The sequence below is a fragment of the Enhydra lutris genome, unplaced genomic scaffold (assembly GCF_002288905.1).
Source record: "Enhydra lutris kenyoni isolate GAN:26980312 unplaced genomic scaffold, ASM228890v2 scaffoldscaffold13, whole genome shotgun sequence".
NCBI classification, from domain to species: domain Eukaryota; kingdom Metazoa; phylum Chordata; class Mammalia; order Carnivora; family Mustelidae; genus Enhydra; species Enhydra lutris.
Genome location: NW_019154097.1, coordinates 35,431,055 through 35,456,256, shown reverse-complemented (window position 1 = coordinate 35,456,256; position 25,202 = coordinate 35,431,055). Strand labels below are relative to the sequence as shown.

Genomic DNA, 25,202 nt, shown 5'->3' with positions numbered 1-25,202 from the left:
TGCCAGTGTGTCCCTTTTTAATTGTACACAGAAGGCAAATTCAGGATGGGGGTACCTGTGGGGGACACGAGGCTCAGCGTGCCGGTGGCGCTGCTGGCCCGTGTGCCCCCGCCATGTCAGCAGCAGCGAGGGGTCCCAGGGTCTCTGCTGCAGTGGCCGGAGTCCGGGGCCCGTCCTTCAGTAGCTCGTTTGGCGTGGACGGGACGCAGGCCGGCACCTCGAGGCCTCACTGGGGATGAGGCGGAGGCGTCTGCAGCTTCACAGGCCCAGGGCCTTGGCTGCTTTGACCCTAACTCTCCCCACCGTGGCCTGCTCCCCTCCTGCTGCTGCTCCCTCACGAGGCCCACGCCCGCCAGCCACTCACTGCGCCCTAGCTCAGGGGGCGCGGAGGCGCCAGTACACGCCTCGGGCATGTTCTTTGTTGCCTGGAAAGCAGAAACTCGGCTCAAAACAAACCATCATCAACCGTCTGGAGAACGGGACACCATAGCCCGGCCTAGGCTCTTCTGTCAAAGACCCACACGGTTCTCGGTGACAGCCCTTCCTGCCCGACCCCAGTCCAGACGTTCACTGCGCGCGTCCTGCTAGTATTTTCGGATCAGAATGTCCCAGCTGTCTTTCCAGCGAAGGGCCTTGAGTTCGCCGGGCGAGAGGGACCTGTCCCCGTAGGTGAGCGGGCGCAGCGTGTTGAACACGTGACAGGCGCAGGAGTACCACGCCACCACCAGGCTGCCGAAGACGCTCCTCAGGAGAGGGGACCTGGGGGGACCGGGGCGCGGGCACAGGGCTCTTCCTCACCATGAGGCGCACCAGGCCCCCTGGACAGCCTGTCCTTCCTTCTCACTCCCTGCCCCAGGCGCTGGACATGACCCCCTCCTTGTGCATGTTCCGGAGTCTCCCATCTACGCTCCGGTGCTGGAGCAGCATCCCCACTCCCGGCGTGATCGAACCACAGCCCTCCTGAGAGGCTGTGCAGCTCCCGACCCCCCAAAACACCGAGTCCACGCCCTCTGGCCCCACTTCCAGAACTCGCTGTGGTTCTGCTCCACCGCACACCGTGCGACCCAGCCCGCGTCCCCGTTGTTCGCCCCTCGCAGCTGGCCACACCTGCCTCCCATGGTGCCCCCAACCCTTCCCACACCACCCGAAGTCCTCCCTTGGGACACCCCTGGACCTGGAGCCCCGGGGGGCACAGCCGCTGAGGCCCTGTACCTGCACAGGTGGTCGGCAACGTGCTGCAGGACCACAGGGAGCAGGAGGATCTGGAAGGTGAGCGCGGGGAGGTAGTGGTAGAGGAAGAGCGTCTTCTCCATCAGGAAGAAGGGGAGGTAGTTCACCGCCCAGCCGCCGGCACACAGAGCCCCGGCCAGCACCCAGCGCAGCCAGCAATCTGCGGGGGGAGAGGCTGCCCTGAGCCAGCGCTGCTGACCCGGGCCCCGCGTGCAAAGGCTCTCTGCTAGTCCCACGAGCTGCCTTCCTCATCTTTAAGGTACACACGCTCTCCGTTCCCCACCCCCCAACCCTTCCCGTGATCTCTGGAGAAAGAACTATGTCCCAAGAACCTCCTGTACTTCCTGCGGGGTCCTCACCATCCCGACCCCCCGAGCCATACCCAACCCCCTGGGGCCCCGGCTCCTCCAGGATCATCAGCAGGCAGGTCGGACTCTCAGGAGCCGGAGCTGTGAGGGGCTGTATTTGGGGACCCGCCCTGCCCCCTGGGGCAGTGGTCAGCGGGAAGACTGGGGACGCTGCCACACTGCTAAGGCCTTGGGGGCTCCCCCTGCCCTTGTCTGTTTCAAGACAGTCCGCAGCAGTTTCTGTTACGCAAACCACCCGCACCCGAGTAACTCAGGGCCGGCTGACCACTCCGTGCCGTCCGCCATCCCCGAGCGAGCAGACACTGAGGTGGGGCTCACATCCTGGGGAGAGGGCCATTCCTGCCTGGCCCCTGCATTTCCCTGCACGAGCCTCTAACACAACGTGGGACCCTCAACTGCAACATTTTATCTCTAGGGAGACAGAACACAGGGCGCCTGGGGGGCTCAGCGTCTGCCTTCGGCTCGGGTCATGATCCCGGGGTCCTGGGATCGAGCTCCGCATTGGGCTCCCTGCTCGGCGGGAGCCTGCTTCCCCTTCTCCCTCTGCCCCTGCTGGTGTTCCCTCTCTTGTGTCTTTCTCTGTGTGAAATAAATAAAATCTTCTTAAAAAGATACATTTAAGCCCCTTCCACAAAGAAACAAGGAGATCGCCTTCAGGCCCAGGTTGCTGGTGAGGCCGACTGTCACCAGGAGCGAGACGCACTGACCCTCGGACAGGTCCCAGATGCACCTTCGGCGTCTAAGCAGGTACCAGAAGAAAAGCAGCGCGTAGACCGCTGTGGCGAGGCCGGCCGAGGCCCAGATCACGACGTTCCCAAGCAGGTGGATCTGGGCCTGAGGGCACAGGGGACCCCGTCAGCCACCGGCTGCTTGGAGGGACCCAGCCCCGACAACGCCCGTGTGCCCGCCAGCCTGCGGCCAAACCCCGGGCACAGGCTGGAACCGCAGCCTCTGCTGCAGGAAGGGCGCGAAGCAGCGATGCGACCGGGAGGGGCCAGCACCCCTGCTCTGACAACAGCGCCCAGCAGAGGGTGACCCGGGGCCACGCGGGGCTAAGGACCCCGCTCCACAGCACGTGGCCGCTCGTCTCCACGCGGAGGAGGACGAAGGGGAGCGTTTTCAGCGTGAACTCATTTGGGAGGTGTTTGGAGCTGGGGGTGCCAGCTCCCGGCTGCTCATCCTAAGGTGTGAGGAGGGACAGACAGGTGTGCACAGAGCACGGGTGGGCTCGGCCGCTCGTGCTCTATGCAGGACAGCGCGGGAGTACTTTAAAAGCCGCTCTTCTCAGAAAACGGGGAGCAACGCGCTCCCACAAAAGCAGTAAAGCCTGCTTTCCTCCAACGTGCGGCTGTGCCGGGACCTCACCCCCACGGCTGACGCGAGCACCGGCCCCGCAGGAGGCCCCTCACCGAGCCAGGCCCGCGCAGGAGGCAGCGGCTGCTCTCCACGCCCGAGGAGCCCCGAGCGACCGCCCCACGCGCCGCCTGCCCACGCGCCCGCGTACGCTGGTCCTGGGGTGCAGCCAGTAGGCGATGCTGGTGTCCAGGGTGACCCAGTCCAGCGGCGAGGAGCTGTACTTGTGCTCTGAGTCATCGCTCTTCACCATCAGCATCCTCCACTGCAAGGAGGCAGAGGCCAGAGTCGAGCTCACAGCCAGAGCCGCCCTCGCTCGGGGGCCTGGCTGAGGGGCTGGGGTGTCCCTTTCACGTTCACCTGGACCATCCAGCACACGTGGCGCTGAGGTCCTACCCCAAGGCCCCCATCACCCTGTCTGTGGGGGTAAGGGACTGAACTTGGTGCTAAAGGACACTTTTAGATTCAGGACCCCTAGTTTCTGATTCTGACATTGCTAGGGCTCCATCATGTTGACTTTGGGCCACTCTGACCTGACCGTGGGGGGCTCCAAGCATACTCTGGCTGTGGATACAAGGATACACTGCCTGGTTCCTGGCTATTCCTGCCCGCAAGGCCACAGGCCCGGGGCTGACCGTGTGGCCTCTACCACTTACGGCCGAGACACAGGAACCCTTCCTGCTCAGCCAGGCCCCGGGTGAAGGAAGACGACGGGAAGGGTGCAGCTCTCCCGAGCACAGCGCTCCCTCTGGTGAGGAGCCAGCGCCCCAGGTAGAGCCGGGCCACCCCCTCTGGTCACCTGCAGCTCCAGGAACCTGGCCATGAAGCTCAGGTTCCTGCTGACGTCCATCTGGGCGGGCGAGTGCAGCTCCAGCTCCCTCTCCTTCTGCTCCTGGCCTGGCACGACACACAGCAGAAGGTCAGGGGCTCACCACACACTGGCAGCTTGGAGAAAAGCCCACGTCCCTCTTCTCTGACAGCCCACAGCATCGCTCCGCTTGGCCTTCCCGGCCATCTGCGGGAGCCCTGTCAAATCCGGATCTTTCCACTCGAAAGGCTCAGCTTGCACGGGCCCCAGGCGCTACCTCAGAGCGACAGGTGGCTTGTTCGGGCTCGGCTCAGCAGGGAGTGCGCATGGCGTCCCATCCCCGAGTGAACCCGAGCCCACGGCAGGGGGTAGGGAGGGTGTCTCGTTAAAGCGACAGGAAGCCTGCGGGCCAGACTCACTTTTGCCGTATCGGTGCTCCTCCACGTTCCATACCATGCTCTCGTGGTAGCCCCGGGACAGCTTCTCCCCGACGACCTCCAGCTGCCGGAACCCCCAGTCCGGGAGGTGGGCCCCGCTCAGCTAGCGAAACAGTGGGTTGTGGGGGAGACGGGGGGTGACGCGCAGGCCCGGGGCCCCCGCTCATCCCCACCACCCTGCCACCAGGTCACTCTGCCCACAGCCGCCAAGGGCGGCAGCCTCTCCCCCGTGCGCCCGCCACGTCAGGATTCAGTATGAGAAGTCGGAGTCCTGCCCCGCCGCGTGCATGTAACACGGCAAAGGCTTTAGCCGGGCGTCCTGCCCGTGAAGAGTCCGTTCAGCCCGGAGGGTCCGGTAAACTGTGTCATGAGCCGCCCCCAGCCGAGACAGGTGAGCCAAACCCAGCTCCCCTTTACCTTCAGGACCGCAGAGGTGTTCACGTGCACCAGGCGGACCTCGGACAAGATGGTCTTCCAAACCTCCGTGTCGGATTCGCGGTTCACGATGTCCTGTAAAAGCAGGTCCTGTCAACGATCTCGTTCTTTCCCCGACTTCCTGACCTGTCCAGTGAGCACCGATCACCAAACAACGACGCTGAGGCAAGGGACCAAGCTCCAGGGAGCTAACAGGATGGTGCCCCGACCTTGCTCCCGACACCCACGCAGCAAGCCCCTGGCCGGGCCGGGGCCACACTGCTCTTCTGCAGAGTCGAGAGGCCCCCATCGGCCTTCTCGCTTGTGCAAATGCACAGACGGCTCAGGCGAGGGCTGGAGACGGTCCCTGAGGTGTCCTCTGTGGGGTGCGGGGGCTGCTGGCAGGTAATGGAACCACTAACACTGTGAGAGCACTTGGCCTTGTATCTTATCGCAGCCTCGTGGTGACCCGTGCAGGCGTGTGGCTGTCAGGGAGGACCGGAGGACCCAAGGGCTCTGCGGGAGCAGGGAGAGGCCGGGCTGACGGTACACCCCGCGTCGGCCGCCCTCCCTCCTTGCTGCATGAGCCACAGTCCCTGGACATGTGGGCTTGTGGGGGTGAAGGTGCTACTGGCGGGAACGGGGGAGGAGGGGGCTTGGCCATTAGCTGTCCAAGGCCTGGTAGAAGGGCAATAGGTGGGCCCCTAGGAGAAGGTCCACCAGGAGGCCTCCCAGTGACGGGGCCTGGGTGCAGAGCGCTCCCATCCCATGGGAACAGCCGAAGGGAGGAGGGAGAAGCAGAAGGTAGGCGGACACGTGCAGCACCAAGAAGGTGAGGGGGGGACGGAGGGACGCTGCTCACACACACACACACACACAGACACACACACGGCAGCCCTGAAGCCCCTGGCTCCACCAGGAGGGCCTGCCAGTGGCACGGCACCCAGCACGCCCTGCCGGTCGCACCTGCGAGCCCAGAACAGAGGGCGGGAGACCCGTGCTCGGCGGGCGGCTGCTGGTCGGAGCTGGAAGGAGAGCCTGCCTCTCGTTAGGGAGAGACCCCCGCCCCCGGGGATTAGCGTGCACACGGGACTAAAACTGTTTTTGAGCACGTCTTTGAACTCACAGCGGCGCAAGGACCCGGGGACACAACTGTCTCTTCCTGCCACCGTTTCCAGCAGGCCGCGTGCAGCCCTGGAGAGGGACTCTGGAAGGGGGCAGCCCGTGTCCCTGGATGCTCAGAGGCCCGGTCAGAGCCCCAGCTGTCCCCAGAGAAACCCTGTGGCCAGGGTGTTCCTTCACACCAGGCGAGGCTCAACGAAAGAGGCTCCTGTGGTCAACGGAGGGTGGCTGGGGAGGCCCGACCCTGTGCAGCCATGACCTGGTCTTGAGTCTGGAGAGGCCGCCAAGGCCAAGGGCACCTTCACCTGGCAGGGCCCCGAGAGCCACATGGCCACCACAGAGCACAGACCACCTGCTCAGCCAGCTCGTCCCTCCCATGGAGACGTCTCCCTTCCCACGAAAACACCTGGGGCATTTTATAGGGCTAAAAATCACTAATTTTACATCTCAATCAGTGACTCTAAAGGGCACTTTTGAACAGACACATTCCTGATGGCCACGGAGGGGTTTCCGGCTGGGACTCACCAGTCGCCAGAGGTTCTGGGAGGGCATGGAGATGTTGTAGTCCACGTAGCAGGAGACCTCCTGTGAGTGGGGGCTCAGGGGCGCCGCCACGTCGTGCCTGGAAAACACAACGTGCTGTGGAGGGGGCTCCTCACCCAGCCCATCACTACGCCTCGAAGCGCAAAAACCCACTTCCAGAAACAAAACCGGCTCAGCCTGAAGGAGGAGCGGCCCCGAGGGGCACCGTCTGAGGCTTGCGGATCACGAGACACTGACGGCAGCCCTTCCCCTGGGGAGAAGTACCCGAGATGCGGGGCCTGATGGACGGCAGCCCAGGCCGCGCGGGTGTTGCCACTCCACCATGGGCGACAAAGCCAGTCTGGGAAATGGTTGCGGGACTAGAAACACCGTGGGGGGATGAGACGCCCTCAGGGACGGCGACCTCCGATGTCCAGAAAGAACCACCTCCCTCATCTGTGTGGTTCTCACGCTTTATCCTCCTTTGCGCCGGGCACTCCGGAGGACACAGCCCTCCCTCGCACCTGGAGAAGGCAGACCTTCATGTGCGCGGCCAAGAGTGCCAGGCTGTGGGGCACCACCGACAAAACCAAGAGAGCAGGAGCGCCTGGGAAAGGCTTTGAGGAGGCGACATTTCAGCTGACGCGTGACCACAGCGAGCGGGCCATGGGGGATGGGAGTCCAAGAACATTCCAGGCAGAGAGCAGGTGTAAAGGTCTCAAAGGTGCTGCGGTCGGTCATCTGGGGACAGCAGGGAGGCCAGGGGGACTGCAGTGAAGTTCTCCCGGGAGTCACCAGAGGCTGGATCCCAACGGGCCCGCGGCCAGGGAGAAGTGGGGATGTTATTCTGAACGTGACGGCCACGCGGTGGGAGTCATTGGAAGGCTTCTGGCCGAGAAGTGAGGCCAGGCCAGTGGACGGCGTGGGCTCACAGGGCACCACCCGTGGTGGGGGGTAGGGGAGGGGAGGCAGGAGATCAGGGCACCGGCCCTGACAGCACAGGGATCAGGCCTCGACTGGGCCGAAGCAGGAGCAGAAGGAAGAGAAGCAGCCGGGGTGGCGGCTGAAGCGCTGGCTTCTTCCAGGGAGAAGAGGCCAGAGGCTGCAGGGGGTAGCCTGCAGGGGGAAACAGGGTCTCGAGGCACCATCTGGGAGGCGTGAGAAGCCAGGAGATGACCTGAGAAGCTGGGTGGAGGTAGGAAGAGAGGAGACCGGGGCACGCTGGTTTGCAGAGACTGCTCGGGTCAAGTCAGGAAAGGGCTGAGCACCGAAACGCAGGGACCATTCTGGACCTTACGTGGCCGGATTCCAACGCTTCTTGAACTCACACGTACTTTAAGCCATTCAACTCCAGGGAAGTGGCGCGCTTGGTTCTATGTGGGAAGCCCTCCCGTGCTCTCCCTCACCTGTCTTTCGAAGCAACCCCCGCCCCCAGCCACCACCCACTGCAGGGTCCAGGGCGGCCCCAGGGTCTGCAGGCTCCCCTGCTAAGCCCCGTCCCCCAACCCCTCCGTGTGCTGTCATCACCATCACGGGGGGGGCACCACCAAAGAGCGCGGGCTACAGCGCGGGGCCACCCCGAGGGAGCCAGACACTGGCGTAGGGGCAGTGGGCAGCCGACCCGAGAGGCGCGGAGAGGGCGGACGGTGGGCACTCACGTGTTGAGGAAGCGGGTGGTCATGCCGTGGACCAGCTGTACTACGTCCCCGTGCCGCACGGGCCGCGGCGGGCTGCTCACCACCAGTGGATGCCTGCGGACGCGGAGAGCCGGCCCGTCAGTCGGGGGGCCTCCCTTGTCCCCGTGCCCCATACACGCACCCCCAAGGCCCAGCAGGGTGGTGGCGGGCGCGGCGGAGCAGCCACAAACGGCCGACCGCCTCACAGGCTGCGCCACAACGGGTACCGGGATGCCGACGTGCCCGTGACCAGAGGAGGGCAGTCAAGGCAGCCTCCCAGAGGAGCGACAGGTTTTACGAAAAAGCCGGCTAGGGCTGCCTGGGTGGCTGAGTCGTTAAGCATCTGCCTTGGGCTCCGGTCATGATCCCAGGGTCCTGGGATTGAGCCCCACATCGGGCTCCCTGCTCCTCAAGCCTGCTTCTCCTTCTCCCTCTGCTTGTGTTACCTCTCTCTCTCTCTCTCTGTCAAATATACAAATAAAATCTTTAAAAAAAAAAAAAAAAGCCACCCCCGGCACAAGGCAGGACAGAGGCCAGGCACTGCAGGCCACCGTCAGGGGTCTGGATGGCCCTGGTGGCCCTGAAGGGACGACAGAAGCTAGGAAGGGTTTCAGCACGACCGTGATCTGCCATGAGTGACATTTTAAAAGCCCACGTGGGGCAGCGAGAACTGGAGCAGGAGACAGCTGTGGGAGACGCAGGGGGTAGGGACAGAGGCCAGGATGGTTCGGGACCTCGTTTGCAGGACGTCCACGGACGGGCTGCCGGACTGGACGGGGCAGGGGGACAAGGGAGTCCTCCATCCGTGAGGCCTGAGCAAGGGAATGCCGTGGGGAGCACAGGGGGCGCTGGCAGAGAGCTTGGGAAGCCCCCGGGGAGACACTGGGCGGGGCAGGGAGCAGTTCCCTGAGGAAGCGTTCAACCCCTGGACCGCCGGCTCAGCAGCACGGAGCTGCTCTCGAAGCTTCGAGGGAGGAAGCGACCACGGAGAGGGGGCCACGAGGGAAGCCCCACCCTGGAGTCCCAGCACCCGCACGCACCTCCCGGGATCCTTCACGATCCACCAGTTGTTGACATCTTTGAACGGGTAACAGGTCACCTGCTGCTGGTGTGAGCTGCCTCGGCCGTTCTCGTATCTGTGAGAAGGAACCAACACAACCACGTGTCCGCTGGGGGCTGCCATCAGCCTTTCTCTCGAGGTTCCCGCCGACGCCACCCGGCAAGGTGCCCGGGTGGAAACAAGGATGAGACGTGTAAGCGTGGGTCCGAGAGGGACAGGAGGATGCACCCAGCGTGCACGTCAAGCAGCAGGTGTGGGAGAGCCCCCGAGGCAGAAGAGCCTTCTGCCCCGGAGTCCCTCTGTTCCATACACAGAAATGACAAGGTTCGTTGATAATCAGAATCCGAGAGCTCAACGTCTTTCTCGGAAATTTCATTTCGAGTCAAAGCTGGTAACAGCAGAAACGTGAAAAAGCCAAACGTATTACGACCTTCGGTTTACAACGGTCGCCTTCCTTACATCATGGGGTAGGTGCTCTGGTGGGAGTGGAGCCAGCAGGGCACGGGTTTGCCAAAGACGTTCTTCAGAGTGACCTGGGAGCCGTAGGCCACCTCCAGGGGCTGGCCCTGCGTGATCCGAGCTAGGCCGCCCTGAGACAAAAGCAAGAGGGGGCCGTGAGCAAGAGAGCCTCTGGACAGCCACACCTCCTCCGGGCGGGGGGCGTATTCGGGCGGTGGCAGTCGTTGTCGTGTCACAGAACTAGCAGGAGGACACGGGACCTACTCCTATCCCTCCACACAGCCCGCTTAGTGCCACAGGCATCCTCCGGGAAGTGCAACCCTGTCCATTTGAAAGGTGAGACTCTCTCAATAAATCTTTAAAGAAGAAAAAAAAGGGCTCCCTGGGTGGCTCAATGGGTCAGGTGTCCAACTCTTGTGTTTCGGCTCAGGTTGTGATCTCAGGGTCCTGGGATCGAGCCCCACAACGGGCTCTGCACTCAGCGGGAAGCCTGCTAGACATTCTCCCTCTCCCTCCGCCCCTGCTTGTGTCCTCTGTCAAATAAACGAACCTTTTTTTTTTTTAAAAGATTTTATTATTTATTTGACACAGAGAGAGAGCAGGAGAAGGAACACAAGCAGGGGCGGAGGGAGAGGGAGAAGCAGGCTTCCCGTCAAGCAGGAAGGCCGACACCAAAAACTGAACTGCCCAGGCTCCCCTCAAATAAATAAATCTTTAAAAAAAAAAAAAAAGGTGAGAAGACGAGCACTTGGATGAGCTAAGAAATTTGTCCAAACACACATGCCTGGGTGTCAGGAGTGGATCCCATCGGACTCTCCAGTCCTCACCACCCCCCAACTGGTATGTTTCACTCTCTCTGCAGAGTCAGCAGGAAGGAATGCCAGAGCCGAGCTTGTCCTGTGACGTGTGGGCACCTGTCCCGTGTCTGTGGGACTTTGCCATGTCCTCAGGCAGGCCACACTGAAGAGCTGACCCATCGCCTGTTTCCACGCTGTCCACACACGCACAGCTTGTTTAGAAAAACTAAAGCGGCTTCGTCATGTCTTGATGTGGTTTTCCCCCCTAACACCTGACAGTGTTTACATAAGAAACTCAGAGTCCAGGGGCGCCTGGGTGGCTCAGTCGGTTAAGTGTCTGCCTTCGGCTCAGGTCATGATTCCAGGGTCCTGGGATTGAGTCCCGCATCGGGCTCCCTGCTCCATGGGGAGTCTGCTTCTCCCTCCCCCTCTGCTCATGCTCTTGCTCTCAAAAAAAAAAAAAAAAAAAAAAAAAGAAAAAGAAAAAAGAAAACCCTGAGTCTAGTCTTATCCCCTCTCCGAGGCGGCCGTGGTGCCCCTCCTTACCTCCAGGCTGGCCTGGAAAGCACTGGACATGATCTGGTCGTGGGGCCCGGAACGGTAGACCAGAGTCAAGTGGACGTAGAAGAACAACAAGTACATGAGGGCCGGGACGACCAGCAGCGCTGCCACTCGGGCAAGCAGGTGACAGAGCACACGGACCTGCCGCCAGACAGAGGACAGGTCATGTCCAGCCGCTCGGGAAGGTGTGCCCTCCAGACAGGCAGGCCCAGAGGAAGCGGGCAGCAGAGCTCCAGGCTTCCCACAGCCTCTGGCCAGAGGCTCACAAAGCCTGTCTTTTGGAGAAGACTTTCTCCCCAGACGCTCACATCACACCGACCTCCGCCCACCCTGGGACGGCCACTCGCCCCATTCCACGAGGCACCTACATGTGACAGAGTCCGGTCTCCGATCAGGTGCCAGGCATGGACGCCGGCCACTGCGAGCACTAGCAGGTACGTGAAGACACCCACATATTTGACGCTGAAAAGACCCAAGGAGAAATCGTTCCAACAAGGCACAGAATGAGGAGACGGCCAAGGCTGCCTGAGGCCCACAGCCCAGACTCACCCCACTGCGCAGGAGCAGGCCATTCCGGTCAGCGTCAGCCAAAACCACCAGCGCAGGGAGAAGGGCCTGGGGTCAAAGCAGAAGAGCACAGCTGGGAACGGATCACGAGACACTGCCCGAGGGGGAGCACCCCTCAGAGCTCTCGGGATCAGTGGGCCATCCTGAGCTCCATGACGAGAAAACGCACCGTCGTCTCTCAAATCTCAGTCCCGGCAGAATTTTTTTCTTTTTGGCCAGAACATTTTCCCAGTTAGTTTAAATTATACAGAAGTGAGAGGCGCCTGGGTGACTCCATCAGCTAAGTGGCTGACTTTGGCTCAGGTCATGATCTCAGGGTCCTGGGTTTGAGCCGCACGTCAGGTTCCCTGCTCAGTGGGGAGCCTGCTTCTCCCTCCCCCTCTGCTGATCCCCCTGCTCATGCTCTCTCTTGCTCACTCTGCTCTCTCTCTCAAATAAATAATCTTTAAAAAAAAAATTACACAAAAATGAGAATGTATTTGTGAAGTCAGGAGCCAAGGGCCAGTCTTGACGACGAAAGACACAAAGTCCACAAGCGGCTCCCCCAAATGAAAAGGCATCAGACCCTTTCAGGTCAACAAACCATCCGGACACTTCCCTCTCATTAACTAGGAAGGGCGTGCCCCTGCTGCATACCTCTGTTTTTGGGAGTTGGCAAACTTCAGGTAGGACAGCACAGCCAACAGGTTGAAAAATATCAACACTGACTCCAAAAGCATGAGCCTTGCCTGAGTGATGAGAGCGTTCTCTGTTAGAAAGAGGACACGTACGTCAGCTGTCAGGGAGCAAGGGCAGACACAGGGAGATGGGAGCACCCACAGAAAGGACACCCTCTACAGGCCACAGAACGTGGCCATGGGAAGTTCAGGATTGGGTGGCTGGAGGAGATGGGCTCCAGAACCACAGAAGCGAGTTCTGAGGTGTGAATCATGCCTAGCAAGACCTGTGTGACCTTGGGCAAGTCAAAGAACCTTTCTGAGTCTTTATCCTTGTCATGTACAGAAGGAATGCCAACTTCGTGGTACGTGGATGTATGCAGCTTCACAAGTCTGACCTCACAGTTCTGCCAGCCCACACCCTGGGAGGAGGGCCACGGAGTCCTCCCAGAGTCAAATCTGGGCAGACTGGGCACACTTCCTTCCACCCTGTGAGGAGGAGACCCTGCGGGGGCACATCTACTAAACCCACGAGCTCTCCTGGGCTGCACGCTGTGACATAACTGGGGCCAATGTTGGGGGCTTCCCTGAGCGGCACCAGAGCAGGCAGAGGCCTGGGTCTCACCGATAAGTATCAGCAGGGCAGCCCCCGTGGCGGCGCAATGAGAAAAGCCAAGCTCCAGCAGGATCTGGTAGGCCATGGGCACCAACAGAGCCCCGGTGAGGGCCGGCAGCAGGCGCAAAGACCACACGGGCACGTTGCTGCTGTATTCTGGATGGAAAAGCAACCACGGCGGAGCTGACCAACATGGGGCACGCACCACCTTCCTGAGCAGCAGGTGTGTTTTCAAACATGGAGTCACGTTCACAGATTCCAAAATGCAAGTTTGCCAAACTAGGCACCATGTCAGAAGGGCGTGTGTAAGTTGCGGATAAAAGCCTTGACCTTGGCCGTGTGCAGTCAGAGCCTCGCACTCATCGGGCATGAAAATAATGCCTCATGACTCTGAAAGTAGTTAGTGCTTTACTCGTTTATAAATCTGCCCTGCCTTTTCCCCAAAACACTGAGGCAAGAGACAAAACTTCCATGGAAAAAAGATAACTGCGACAGATGCCACACACAGACACTGCCCCATGGCCTGAAAACCGAGGACAAAGTAGGTGCCGTGATTATACACTAAGATGGTCGCCAGGCCTTTCAAAAGCCTTCCACGTGTACCGAATTCATCATATGCTGGACGGATTAATAAACCACGGTTGTTAATCCCTAGGAAAGCCCTTCCTCTCCATCCTAATATTCCAAAGTCACAAGGGACGTGAAAATGACCTATTACCTGCTCCGATCCTGTTCCACAGAAAGTTACCATCAAATCCTCCTAAATAACCTGAAACAAAAGACAAGTCAGAAACTACCCCAAGCAGCAAGAGTTGGGGAGTACCAAACCCTGACAGCCACAGGGAAACACTGATGACTAATTAGACACAGTTTCTGCCCTCAAGAAATTCCACTTACGAGTTTAATAATTTCTTAAACAAATTACCACAATTTTACTTATTTATTTAGGTGTTGTAAATAGGCTTTATTTATTAATTTATTTTAAAATAATCTTTACACCCAACGTGAGGCTTGAACTCACAACCTCGAGATCAAGAGTCACGCACTCCACCAAATGAGCCAGCCGGGAGCCCCTCACTTATGAGTTTTAAAGGGCTACTTCTAGGGGCGCCTGGGTGGCTCAGTAGGTTAAAGCCTCTGCCTTCTCAGGGTCCTGGGATCGAGCCCCGCATCGGGCTCTCTGCTCAGTGGGGAGCCTGCTTCTCCCTCTCTCTCTGCCTACTTGTGATCTGTCAAATAAATAAAATCTTTAAAGAATAAAAAATTAAAAAAAAATAAATGGCTACTTCCCTTGCTAACGAATCCTACCTCCTAAGGCCAGCAGCATGTGGCCAAATGGTGGTCCACTGCCGTCCAGAAAGAAGATCCGCTTCATGTAGAAGGAGATGTACTGCCCGTAATACACTTCATCAAAGCTGCAAAGCAAACAGGCGTGATAGTCACTAGAAGCGGATGCCCTAGCACAGGTGGAGGGTAAATGTACTCCTGTTTCCAAACAACGTGAGTGCTCATTTGACTGCACCTGCACCTTGTCCCAAATATTCAGACAGCGGCACAAGGACAGGAGGGAAAACTCGCCGACAACGGCCACACACTCAGGTGTCTGCCCTACACAGACTCGATTCACCCTCCCCGGGTCCACTGAGGACGTGCAAGCAGGTTGTCTACTGAGAGGCCTCCCAGACCCGGGGCTGCGTCTGTGACTAAGGGTCAGAATCACACGTGGTGACCAGGGGCAGGGGTCATGGGGGGACATGCAGAAACCAACTGCAACTATTTTCAGACAGTTGGGGACATCCAAGGATATCGTCAATATTGCTGTTAATTTCTTAGGCGTGACAATGTTAAGACAGTTTAAGTTCTCATCTTTTAGAAAGATACCAAATTACTGAAACATGCTGCTTATGACTTGCCTCAAAAAAGTCCACTGAAGCTGAGTGATGAACACATGGGGGGGTTATACTATTCTCCCTACTTTTGTGTATGTTTAATGGGTTCCACAATGTGTGTTCTTCTCTGAACACACGTTAGCCAGACAGCAAGTGGCCCTGTCATACCACCAGCCGTCATCGCTCCTTAGAGCAACACGCTCGAAGGTCAATGGAGACTCAGTTCCAAACCCATCGATCCTCTACCCCTGATTTTAAATGGGTACCTATGGCTGCTGCATCTGTTTCAGGGGCCACATTCCACCTGCTAGAGAACTACAGGGCAAATGTGACAGGTGGACTCAGCATGTGCCGCCCTGAGGACCCACTGTCCTCTCCTCTGCCCAAAACATCCATCACGGAGAAGCCCGGAATTCCACTCTCTCGCTTCTGCTGTTCAGAAGGGCACTTTCGGTCCCCAGCGCATGAACACATCACAATTTCCAGTCCGTCCTGAATGGGGCTGTCTGACTTACACCACAGCCCTTGGATAGGCGAGCCGCCACAGGCGGCTCAGTAACCCCACTGCAGTCAGAGCCACAACGTTCAAATTGATGTCAGCCGTCACCACCACAGGGCGCTCCAAAAATCCCAACATCGTGTAGAGAAGCAGGTCCTGGAGGATGCCCTGGAGAAGGACAGAGACGGCATCGGAAAAGCAGCAGCAACCAGAAGCTCACAGATTCGCGGAAGAGCTCGGCAGCCACCGCAGCTCTCAGGTGCACCGCGAAGAACCAGGCGTTGGGGGGGGGGGGCAGGTGGTCCTTGGGAGAAAGTCCGGAGGACACCAGCAGTCACCTAAGGTGAGAACTCGGGCGCCTCAGGACTGAACAGTCACTCACTCACTCAACAAGCCACTCCGCGACCACCCCCCGAGCGCTTCCCGGAGAGGAGCTGCTTATTAGGGAAGCCCCCGGGCCTCGCCAACCTCGCCCTCCTGGGCCCCAGAAGGCTCCTCATCTGCCCCTAGTGCTCCCCCACCCCGCTCCCTGCTGCAGCCCATCACCTGGGCGCCCCGCTTCTCACCCCGAGGGTGCGTCTGTACCCAGGAGCCCCCGTTTCCTCCCTGAGGTGTCATCTTCCCTTGAGTGCCCCTTGTCTTCGCTGGGCGCCCCTTCTCGCACCAAACAAAGCTGCATCTGGCCTGTGGCGGTCCCCGCCTCTGCAGAGACCTTAGGAGCCCTGGGAGGCCCCCACTCCTCTTCCAGGCATTCCCTTTCTCTCTCGGGCTGCACCTTCCCGCGGGTTTCATTCGGCCCCGAGCACTCCCTCCTCTCCCAAGCCTGCACCTGCCGGGGCGCCCCCCTCTCTCCCCGGGCGCACCTGCCCTCGGCCCCGCCCCCTGTCCAGCCGGACGCCGACGCCCCCGCCCCAGGTCGTCCGCAAGCCGCGCACGCGCGGCCCGCGCCGACTCTCGGGTCTCAACTGGGCGCTCGTCCCCGGCGCCTCAAACGTACTCTCTTTTCGTCGAGTTCCCGCAGAGCTGCTCCCCGCGTCCGACCCCGCCTCGGATCCGCCGACCGGGGGGCGGGGGGCGCCCACCGTTAGGGCTTCTGGTCGCGCGCCGGGGCGAGATTGCTCGGCACTCTGCGCCGCCCACGTACCGCCTGCTCGACGCTCGACTCGCCGGGCCTGCGGAGCCCTTTGCGGGAGCGGCGCGCGTGCGCCCTGGGCCAGAGCGCCGCGCGTGCGCCGCCGGGGCCCTCAGGGTCCGGAACGGCGCAGAGACCCGCCTCTGTAGTGCGCCGTTGACAGCTTTGGTGTTTCAGAAGCCCCGTGGCCGCTGGACGCTCCAGTGTTTTTAAAAAAACGAGACGGTTGGGTCTTAGCCGTGTGCATCGCAGTGCAGTCCGGCGAGCAGCTCGCGTGCGGGGGTCTGCCCGGGGCCCGCGGGAGCGCTCGTGCGCAGGGAGGGCGGGCGGGGTCGGTGCTGCCGCCGCTTCCCCGCCCCCAGCCCAGGCTCCCTCGGGCTCTCTCGCACTGCGCAAGGCTCCCCCGGCCCCCGGCCCACCGCTCCTCGTGCTCCCTTGCGCCCCTGCCTACCCCCGCCGCCGCTCTTCGGTCCCCCGCTGGCGGGGCGGGACGGCCAACCTACGGCCAACCTTGTTCCCAGTTTTCCCCTTCCCGGTCCTCTCGCGTATGTGTGTTCATCTCACGGATGGGTATTGCAAGGTTAAGAACTACAATGGTGGTAGTTCGCGAACCATCTCTCTTCCCCGCGAATGTTGGTCAACCCAGCGTTAGAGGACACCGGTGGAGAATGTGGGGTTACTTCTGACTTACCCGTGCCTCGCCCAAGGCTGTGGAGAGGGAGGGAGCTGGAGCTCACCCCGCCTGAGGCCGGGGGCTCCCTGGGCCCCCGGAGCAGTGGGGCTGGCTGACTCCTGAAGTTCCGAGAACCCCCTGTCCCTGGCAGTGAATCCAGGGAACGGGTTTGGCCGCTAGAGCTGAGACAGCCGGTGCCCAGGTCCCTGTTCTTCCCTACAGTCAAGAGGCGCTGGAGGAAACTGCAGAGTCTTTCCTCATGGAAGGTGTTTTATGCAGGGGTGATTTAGAAGTCTCCTACATTCTTAACTGGTGCCCATGACCTCTTTGAGTCCACACTACCCCAGGAGGTTAGGTACTGTTAAATCGGCATTTTACAGTTGTGACTCCAGGGGGGTGAAGTGTTCTCCCAAGTCATGCAGCTGGGGTGGTTGAGGGCAGACCCGACATTCACCGCTGGGACTCAAACCCAAGCGCTTGATCTCTCACTTCCCGACTGGAGCATTCCTCTTCCCTACCCCAAAGTGCAGTATAAGCCTCTCTTCCCAGCAAAAGATAAGGGTCACTAAGAAGTGGCAAAAACAAACAAAACCACGACAAAGCATAAAATGGCTCACACAACTGAGCCTCGCTGGCTCAGTTGGTAAAGCACGCAACTCTTCATCTTAGGGTCAGACGCTTACTTAAAACTTAAAAAAATAAACCATAACAAATCAGATGCTTTCTCCTCTGACATGCCCAATTCTAGGGGGAAGTAGGGAGAGGGCAAAGGGCAGGCACATGTCCTGCACACCTTGATATCACCCACCAGGGGAAAGGATGGGCACTAACATTTACCCATTTGGAATATTAACCTTTATCTATAGGTTTTAATCCCTTCTCTCCCCCACCCTGCTTTAAAGCATTTCAGCCAAGTCACTCCCGATTTCCACATAAGATGTCCCTAAAAACCCTTCCATCTCTCTCATCAAATGACAACAGAAAATCGAGGGACACACAGCCTGAGAAAGCATGTTCAGCTTTAGGGCTTTTTCTTTTTCTTTCTTTCTTTTTTTAATTTTTTTTTATTTAAATAAGGAGAATTCTTTCATATGGAAAGAGCTAGTACAATCACATATTTGAAAGGAGAAACAATAGGTAGTGATCCGGAGGGAAGGGCAAAGGGTGAGTGTGCCACCATGGCCTGCTGAATCCATGATTCCATTTCCCATCCAAGGCAAAAGCTTACCAAAAAATATATAAACAAGCTGCACATTACACCTTTAGCCATCGTCTGCCCTTTCAAATATCTGGTCTACATGAAAAGACAAAGAGGAAAGGCCAAACTAAAAGCAAAAGGGAACAAAAACAAAACAACCCTCAAGAACAAAAACCCAAACCCTTTTTACTATGCAAGGCATGAGGTCAAAAGCTTAGAGTACAGAATCCCCTTTAAACAATGGAAGAAAGTCACCCACACAGAGCCTTCATAGAAATTTCCACTCTAAGGCTTCATAACATGCTGAAGACAGGGTCCTGGGGACACTGCCACACAGCCAGGGTGGGGAAATGGTGAACGGTAAGGTCAGATGCGCCTGGAAAATCACTAGCCTAGTATGCACTGGTGGTCCTGACAGAGGGCATGGCTAGGGGACAGTGCCTGGCCCCAACACTGAAACACCCTGTCCCAAGTGATCTCTTGGGTCCATCTCACATTTTCAAGCAGGAAGAGCTGGCTTTCTGGAAGTCTGCATTTCCCATTCAGCACAGAACATGACATAGCACACTCTGGTCTCCTTGGTTGTCAAAGGCCATTTCCCACAGACCTTCTAACCCAGGCTTGCTCTGCAAGCAGTGAAAAGGGACAAATACAGACCAGAGAGGCAACATGCAGCTACTTGGTGGAAAGGAACTGAACAGCTGGGAGGGAGGGGCTGTACCAGTCTGCCACACACTGCCTCAGTGGACCATTTCTGAACACGGCTGTGCACCCATGTGCACACCCTCAGCCTCCTTGGCTCTGAGCATCAGTCACAAACCTCATCACCCATCCAGAGGGCAGATCCAGAAGACAGGAGAGCAAGGGCATAGCTGGGGGGATCCGAGGTCAATATTTCACAAGATCCCCCAATATCCCTAGAGGTGGTTGGAACGACCACAGCTTTGGAACTCAACCGGTTTCTGAATGTCTAAGTCATCCTCTGGTTTCCCTCATAAGGAACCCAGAGCCAGAAGTGTATGAATTCCAAGTCTGAAAACAGTAATAATGTGGACTAAAAAGGGGGAAGCAATAGTAAAGAAAACGAGACCAAATATAACCGGCAGAGAAGTTTCTGGCGGAGGGGGTGTGTGTGTGTGGGGGGGGTAATGCCTCTTGGACACTTGACCCCACACTCCAGGATTTCACCCATTGAGTAGGACACTGCACGGACACTATTGCGGGGTCACTGGTTGCCAAGCAACGGGCTGCACCATCAATGGCCAGGGCCGAGCTGCCAGCATCAGGAGGTGGCAAAGGTGCAGTGAGGGGTCTCTGACTGCCCCTGCCCCCATCTCAGAAGCCCCAGAAAGCAAAGTGCTGGTCTTCACCTGTTCCCACCTAAGGCCCCGTGGCATCCTGGCAGAAGCCTCTGCATGGGTATGCGCTGAGGATGGGGTTCTGAAACCAAAGTAAGACCGTAAGCCCTATTACCTTGAGCTTGGTTCTAAAACCAAATGAAAAGAAGAGATATTGCACCTTAAAACCTGTCTGCACTAAAAACTGCATTTAATCAGACCGAGGAAGGGACTGGGGTGGGGTGGGGAGGTCAGGCAGGCCTCAGCCCTGCCCTCTGCCCCAAGCCCAATTTAAAATCTGTATCTTAGTGGGAAAGAGACCGCAGCTCGGGCACACGGAGGTGGTGAACGCACTGACCTTCACATGCAATTTCCTGGCCTTTCCTGCACGGAATAACTCAGACATTATATATAAATAGAGCAGTGAAACATTTACTTTTTTTCACCTAGACCTACAACATCAATACATATAAATAAATTCTAGTGTTTTCTGTTTTTATTGGGAAGGGGGAGGAGAGAAAATACAAGGGTAGAGGAAAGGGCTGGCGAACAGGTGACCTTTTGTTTTTATTTTTTTCTCAAACAGGAAGCACTGTCTTGCTGAGGGCAGGTCCACCTGAAGGGTACACCTTGCGTTTCCAACAGCATCCAGGGCTGCTCTGCCGGAATGCAAAGTGAGAAAACCTTTTCCTTCCTTCTGACATACAACATGCACCGCTACTAGGTGTGCGGGCCTGGCGGTATTTCTGAGTGTGCGGGCAGCGGGGAATGTGTGTGGCTCCCACAGGGGCAGCTGGGCAGGGGAGGCAGGTGGCAGCAGAGGGGAGCGGCGGGCAGGGCGGCCGGTCACAGGGACAGCAGTCGCACACTGGCAGGGAAGAGAAAGCAGATGAGCACACGGGGCAGGTGAGAGCGGGCAACTCGTCAAGCGAGCAGCCCTCGGAGAAGGGACCGCAGAATCGAGATTCAGGCATGGAGATGGCCAGCTGGCGGAAGCCCAGTCTGAGGGCGGAGGCAGGAAGGGCAACACAAAGCTGTCAGGAAGCGCCAGAGCGTCTTCCAAGAACGCCGGCCCTGTCCGGAGGAACCTCGCGTCAACCCGCACTCTCGCTGGCGGGACGCACCCCGAGTCCTTAAAGCAGCAAAGGGCCCCGAGGCGCTGCTCCCTACCGGGTTCTAGGCTGGACACAGCGCTCAGGGCCATGGGGCGTCACACAGCAGCGGTGACCCGAGGCTGGACTCTGTGGGGCTCATCGCCGCTCACCTCCTGCTCGTCCTGAGCTAGGTCCTCCCTGTCGTGGAGGAACATGGCTGGCCAGTTAGTTACCCTGAAGAGCACGTACAAAACTTGACATTTCCCATCCCCTCTTCTTGGAATGGCAAAATCGGGGGTGATTTCCTTTTAGGTCTTATTTTAAAAAAGAAAGAACAAAAACCCAGCATGAGATGGCTCACACAAACATCCTGCTGGCAGCGTCCCTACACGCTTTTTCCCGAGGCTGCCCACGGCTGCGGTGGAACAAGGGTCAGACCCGCAACCCACCCTCCCCTCGGAGCCCGCCCCAGCTGTCCAGGAGGACGGCCGCCCACAGCCCAGCTCAGGCCACTGTGCCCCCACCACCCGGGTGTGTGGCTGGGAGCCGGGCCAAGGAGAAAAAGCTCGCGCAGCAGCCTTGCGGGCCGCAGACCCCAGCAGGTGGCCGGACGCGCGGCCCTGACCCCACGTGAGGGAGCCTCGCGGCTTCCAGGGGCCAGCTGTGTGAAAGGTGGTGGTGGGACAGGAAGACCCAGACAAGGAAGAGGCTCAGGAGGAAAGGAGGAGGGCATGCTACGGAAGGCTTCCAGGAAGGGCATGCGGGTCCGGTGACAGCCCCGGGAAACACCAGTGACTCTACATCTCTGTGATTTACCTCAGCTGCCCCGTGCTCGCATGTCCACGGGCTTTAGAAGAGTCCAGGACAGAAACCGCGTGTCACGATTACGCTAAAAATGCGATCGGCTTCACTGGGCTGCCCCGAAGCTCCAGCGACCAACCATCAGGCCAGGCGCTAGAACCCACCCGCCCACCCCCCCAAACACCAGCCTAACCTCCCCCTCTCCCTCGCTGCCCCTGAACACGGAGCCGCCCGCCGGCGTGCCACCCACGGTTTCTGCGAGCACCGGTACCGGTTAACCCGCTGAGGGAGTGCAGGGGGCGGGGGCACGTCTGCCCGAAAGTCCTGCGTTAAGGAATCACAGGGACAGCCCGGCGGCAGCCCCGGAGAGAGGGGGAAGTGTGGTACTGGGACGGAGGAGGGGGAGGAGAGGATGGCGAGTGTATAAAAGTTCAGCTATGCACACATAGCTTGTTTTTCTTTTCCTTTCTCCTTTGTAAAAACGTAGCTGCTTTTTAAAACAAAAAGCCTCGAACTGAAACGGCCCTGCTGTCAAACCACTACACCTGGGGCCTGGGGTGCTGGATGGGGGGCAGGGAGGGAGAGGGAGGGACAGGGTCATCTGTACTGCACAAAGGCTCGAGTCACTCCACGGTCACTGTGGACAGGAGGCGGGGAAGACATGGGGACGGGGTCGTTTGCTTGCTTGTTTGCTTCGTAGTAAAGCGAGCAGGTCAATGCCACATCCACAGGGGCAAGCTGGCTGGACACAGAGCTTTCGGGAGTGGAGAAGGGAAGGGAGGTCTCTCAGTCTGGGCCAGGTGGTTGGACGGTGGATCTGGTGAGGTGTCCGAGATGTCCGTGAGTCTGGCTGTGTCCAGGCCGAGCGGCGGCCCTGTCCTCAAGGTGGGGGGGCGAGGCGTGGCCAAGCGCCTTCAGGCCTTGCTCTCCTCCACTTTGACCGCCCGAGGCTGGATTGCTCCAGTTCGCTTCATCTGGGAGGCGGCTGAGGGGGCCTCCTGCAGTTTCACGCTTCCCAGGCTGGGTTTTTCATCCACTCGTTGTTTGGCCTTTGGACAGATGAACGGGGACAAAGACAGTGACCCTTATGCAGAAACATCTGGCTGGATACATAACTCCCACTGGCCCCTGCCTGCTTCTGAGTCACAGAAAAGAGCTACCCTGAGAAGCCCATTCCTTTGGTGGAAGGCTCAGACTCCGAAGGACACGGGCGGACACTGCTCTCTCCCCTCCCAAGAGTGCTGAGGGCAGTGATTCAGGGAGGCAAGAAGGTGCCGGGCCCTCTAGGAACCATTCTGCAATGGCCATGGGCCCGTGCAGCAGGTGCACATCCAAGGCTGACTTGGAAGGACCTCCTCAAATCAGTGTATCCCGTGCCCCAAGGGTAAAAAGCCCTTGAGCAGATCCAAGTGCACCGCAGGAGTCGGAACTCCCAAATGCTTGCAGAAGGGCACGGGGCCAGCACGTGGACTTGGTCCTCCCTGGTCTTCAACACCCAACCCCCCCAACTCCTGCTCTCCGGAAACGTCTACCCTGGACCCTCGTTTGGCCTCGAGATTCCCATCAGGGTCCCATGAACCTGAAGCTCTGTGGCCAGCCTCGACTCTGCCCCCCACCAGGGTGTGACCTCTGCAAGAAAGCTTTAGCAGCTCAGTCCAAGCAATTCAAGGAGCGACCCTCCAGGGAACCAAGTTAGGAGGAGTGAAATGAGCGATCAAACTTCCGCCTCCGTCAGCCAGGAATGCGGTTTTATTAAAAAGCCACGCCTGACGGGTGTGAGCTCTGGACCCCATCGCATTTTAGAGCAGCGGCTGAGAACAGTGCCTGAAGGCAAAGACACTGAGAAACCCCTTTTGTTACAAAATGAGAAAGCCTCATTCCACTGGCACTCCCACCCAGCCAAGACAGACGAGACACAGCACTTACTAGAGCTAACACACGCACGCACACACGCGTGGCTTCTAGAGCTGACCCACAGACCTAACCGAGTCCCCGCGCCTTCACAGCCCAAATCGCTACGGAGGGAGGTCCACCTTCTGGCGCCACCTCCTCAGAGGAATCCGCATCCTCCCTTCTCTGCAGGACAAGGAAGGATCCAGACACCCATCAAGAGGAGAAATGCCTTCGCCAGGAGGGACTCGGGCCGCCGGCTCCCGGCGCCACGCTCTACGTGCTAGGGCTCGTCTCTCTTTTTAAGAGGAGCACTCAAATGGTTGGACAGTCCCTTCTCTTTTGGCGCTTGGAGACGGGCCTAAGCGTCCAGGGCTGGAGGGTCTGCAAAGCCATCTTCTACCTGTTGAACGTAGTGTCCCTGCACAGAGCCCATGTTAACTGCTGATCCAGAGGGCTTCCCACTGGGGCTAGCAGAGCTAGGCCTGAAAAAACCAAAGGCAGGGGGTGAGAACACACGCGTCGCCAGAGAAACCGAGTCAAGCCTAGCATGTGGCACGGCCCTGGCTCGGGCAGCGCCCTCTCAGACGGAGGAAAGCCAAGACCTCAGCCAGCCAGAGGGCAGAGGGTACCAGAGCAGCTCGCAGAGACGCACCCAAGGGTGCGGGGGCTGAGGGCACGGGGGCCGAGGCCCCAGCTGCGGGCAGCACTGACCGGACAGGTAGATGGCCACTGACCGTCTCTCAGGGTCTGGACCAACAGAATTCTGTGACCCAAATGGTCTCTGAAGCCGATTTCAGAATGGGGCCAAGTTTATTCCTACTTTTCACTCTTTTAGGCAGTGTGTATGTATGTATGTGTGGGTGTGGGTGTGGGGGTGCGGTGAGTGGAAAGAAAAACCAAAAGCAACAAAAATCTTTTGGAACATCTTTCTGTACGTGTTCCGTTGACCGGACAACCCGTGCTCCTGGATGCTGACTAGGGCTCCGAGTCCCAACAAGTGCTGTGCACAGCAGAGTTCATCAGGACCCTTGACAGCGGGGGCGCCCAGACCCTGTGCCGAGGGCCACGAGCCCCAGGTGTCTGACCAGGGAACCCTTTTTTGGCAGGGCATGCCTCAGAAGCCCCGTTTCCAGAAAACGTGGAAAACACCAGTCTATAAAACACCAATTTTCCCTACCCTGCTACAGCACCGACAAAACAAAGGCCATTTGTGAGAGCTTCTACCTTCTACATGTTCTCCAAAGGGCCCGATGCTGTTCTCCTACGCTAAGCAGACACGGGCAGGTCTTGCTCTGTGAGCCTGGGTTTGCCTCTGGGACCCAACGCTGCTCAGTGCCACCCACGGTCGCGGGGCGGGGGGGGACGCGGCAGCATCTGCGTATCCACGGAGCTGCCTTCCTCGCTCGAGATTATACTCATCGTTCTGTGTTGCTGTCTGTCCGTGGTTTTCCGAAATTCTATTGTTTTGGTTTATGTCAAAAAGATGGAACACAAAACAAACCAATAAACAAAAATAAATGAAGCCAAGAGGGTGACATAAGAACAGAAAAGATGATGGAATGGGGCAAAGGTCCCACAGATGCCTTTCTCTGGAAATGCAGGTGGAGCGTGGAATGACGGGATAGACGGGAGGGACAAGGATGCGGCCTCGACTCTCCAAGAGCAAAGCGGCACAGCGTCCGCGGCAGCAAGACGAGATGGTGCTCTGATCTGCATTAGTGCTCCCCAACGGGAGGGCGGCTGTGCACCAACAGATGGACCTCGGGGCGCCCTGGCGCCCTGCTGCTAACCTCCCACGGAGCGCTGCAAGTCACGCATGTCTGTTCCACCCGCTCACAAGCAGGAGGGCACGCCAGGCATCCCCCGCATACAACAGAGCCGACCGCACCCACCTGCGAGCCCCCGGCCGAGTGTGCGGCCTCCCTCCTCTGGCACACTCCTCCTCGGGGCCCAACAGCTCAGCGGAATCAGAGGTTCTTTAACTTTCTAGCATGATCAGTAATTCAACACCAGGCTCACCCAAAGCCACCCCCAGCTGAA

At 58.7% G+C, this 25,202-nt stretch overlaps 2 protein-coding genes across 12 annotated transcripts in view; both read right to left on the bottom strand.

The window, feature by feature from the left end:
* On the bottom strand, positions 1 to 16,052 carry LOC111145571 (protein O-mannosyltransferase 1). 6 transcript variants are annotated; one of them, XM_022500516.1, is made up of 19 exons: positions 15,601 to 15,694; positions 15,051 to 15,202; positions 13,955 to 14,061; positions 13,365 to 13,415; positions 12,011 to 12,122; positions 11,357 to 11,422; positions 11,176 to 11,269; positions 10,793 to 10,948; positions 9,450 to 9,580; positions 8,971 to 9,066; positions 7,913 to 8,005; positions 6,258 to 6,354; positions 4,614 to 4,706; positions 4,179 to 4,299; positions 3,751 to 3,848; positions 3,103 to 3,216; positions 2,306 to 2,432; positions 1,213 to 1,390; positions 1 to 759 (listed from the first exon to the last, which is right to left on the bottom strand). In XM_022500516.1, exons 2-19 carry the CDS (start codon positions 15,170 to 15,172, stop codon positions 585 to 587), a joined length of 2,031 nt encoding a protein of 676 aa, XP_022356224.1. In that variant the 5' UTR covers positions 15,173 to 15,202; positions 15,601 to 15,694; the 3' UTR covers positions 1 to 584. The 6 variants fall into 6 exon arrangements, with proteins under 6 accessions (XP_022356224.1, XP_022356221.1, XP_022356226.1 ...); XM_022500513.1 differs by lacking the exon at positions 15,601 to 15,694 and adding an exon at positions 12,656 to 12,802; XM_022500515.1 differs by lacking the exons at positions 1 to 759; positions 15,601 to 15,694 and adding exons at positions 12,656 to 12,802; positions 16,032 to 16,052 and having other exon boundaries at positions 771 to 1,390.
* A 3,796-nt stretch (positions 16,053 to 19,848) lies between these two features.
* LOC111146186 (proline rich coiled-coil 2B) overlaps positions 19,849 to 25,202 on the bottom strand; it is a 58,594-nt gene continuing 53,240 nt past the window's right edge. For 5 of the 6 annotated variants that reach the window (XM_022501621.1, XM_022501618.1, XM_022501619.1 and 2 more), the window contains 2 exons: positions 23,563 to 23,644; positions 19,849 to 22,318 (listed from right to left, as the gene is read on the bottom strand). In XM_022501621.1, coding sequence (XP_022357329.1) covers positions 22,184 to 22,318; positions 23,563 to 23,644 — 217 coding nt within the window. In that variant the 3' untranslated portion in view covers positions 19,849 to 22,183. The remainder of the gene's footprint in view (positions 22,319 to 23,562; positions 23,645 to 25,202) is intronic. The other variant, XM_022501622.1, reaches the window with a different exon arrangement.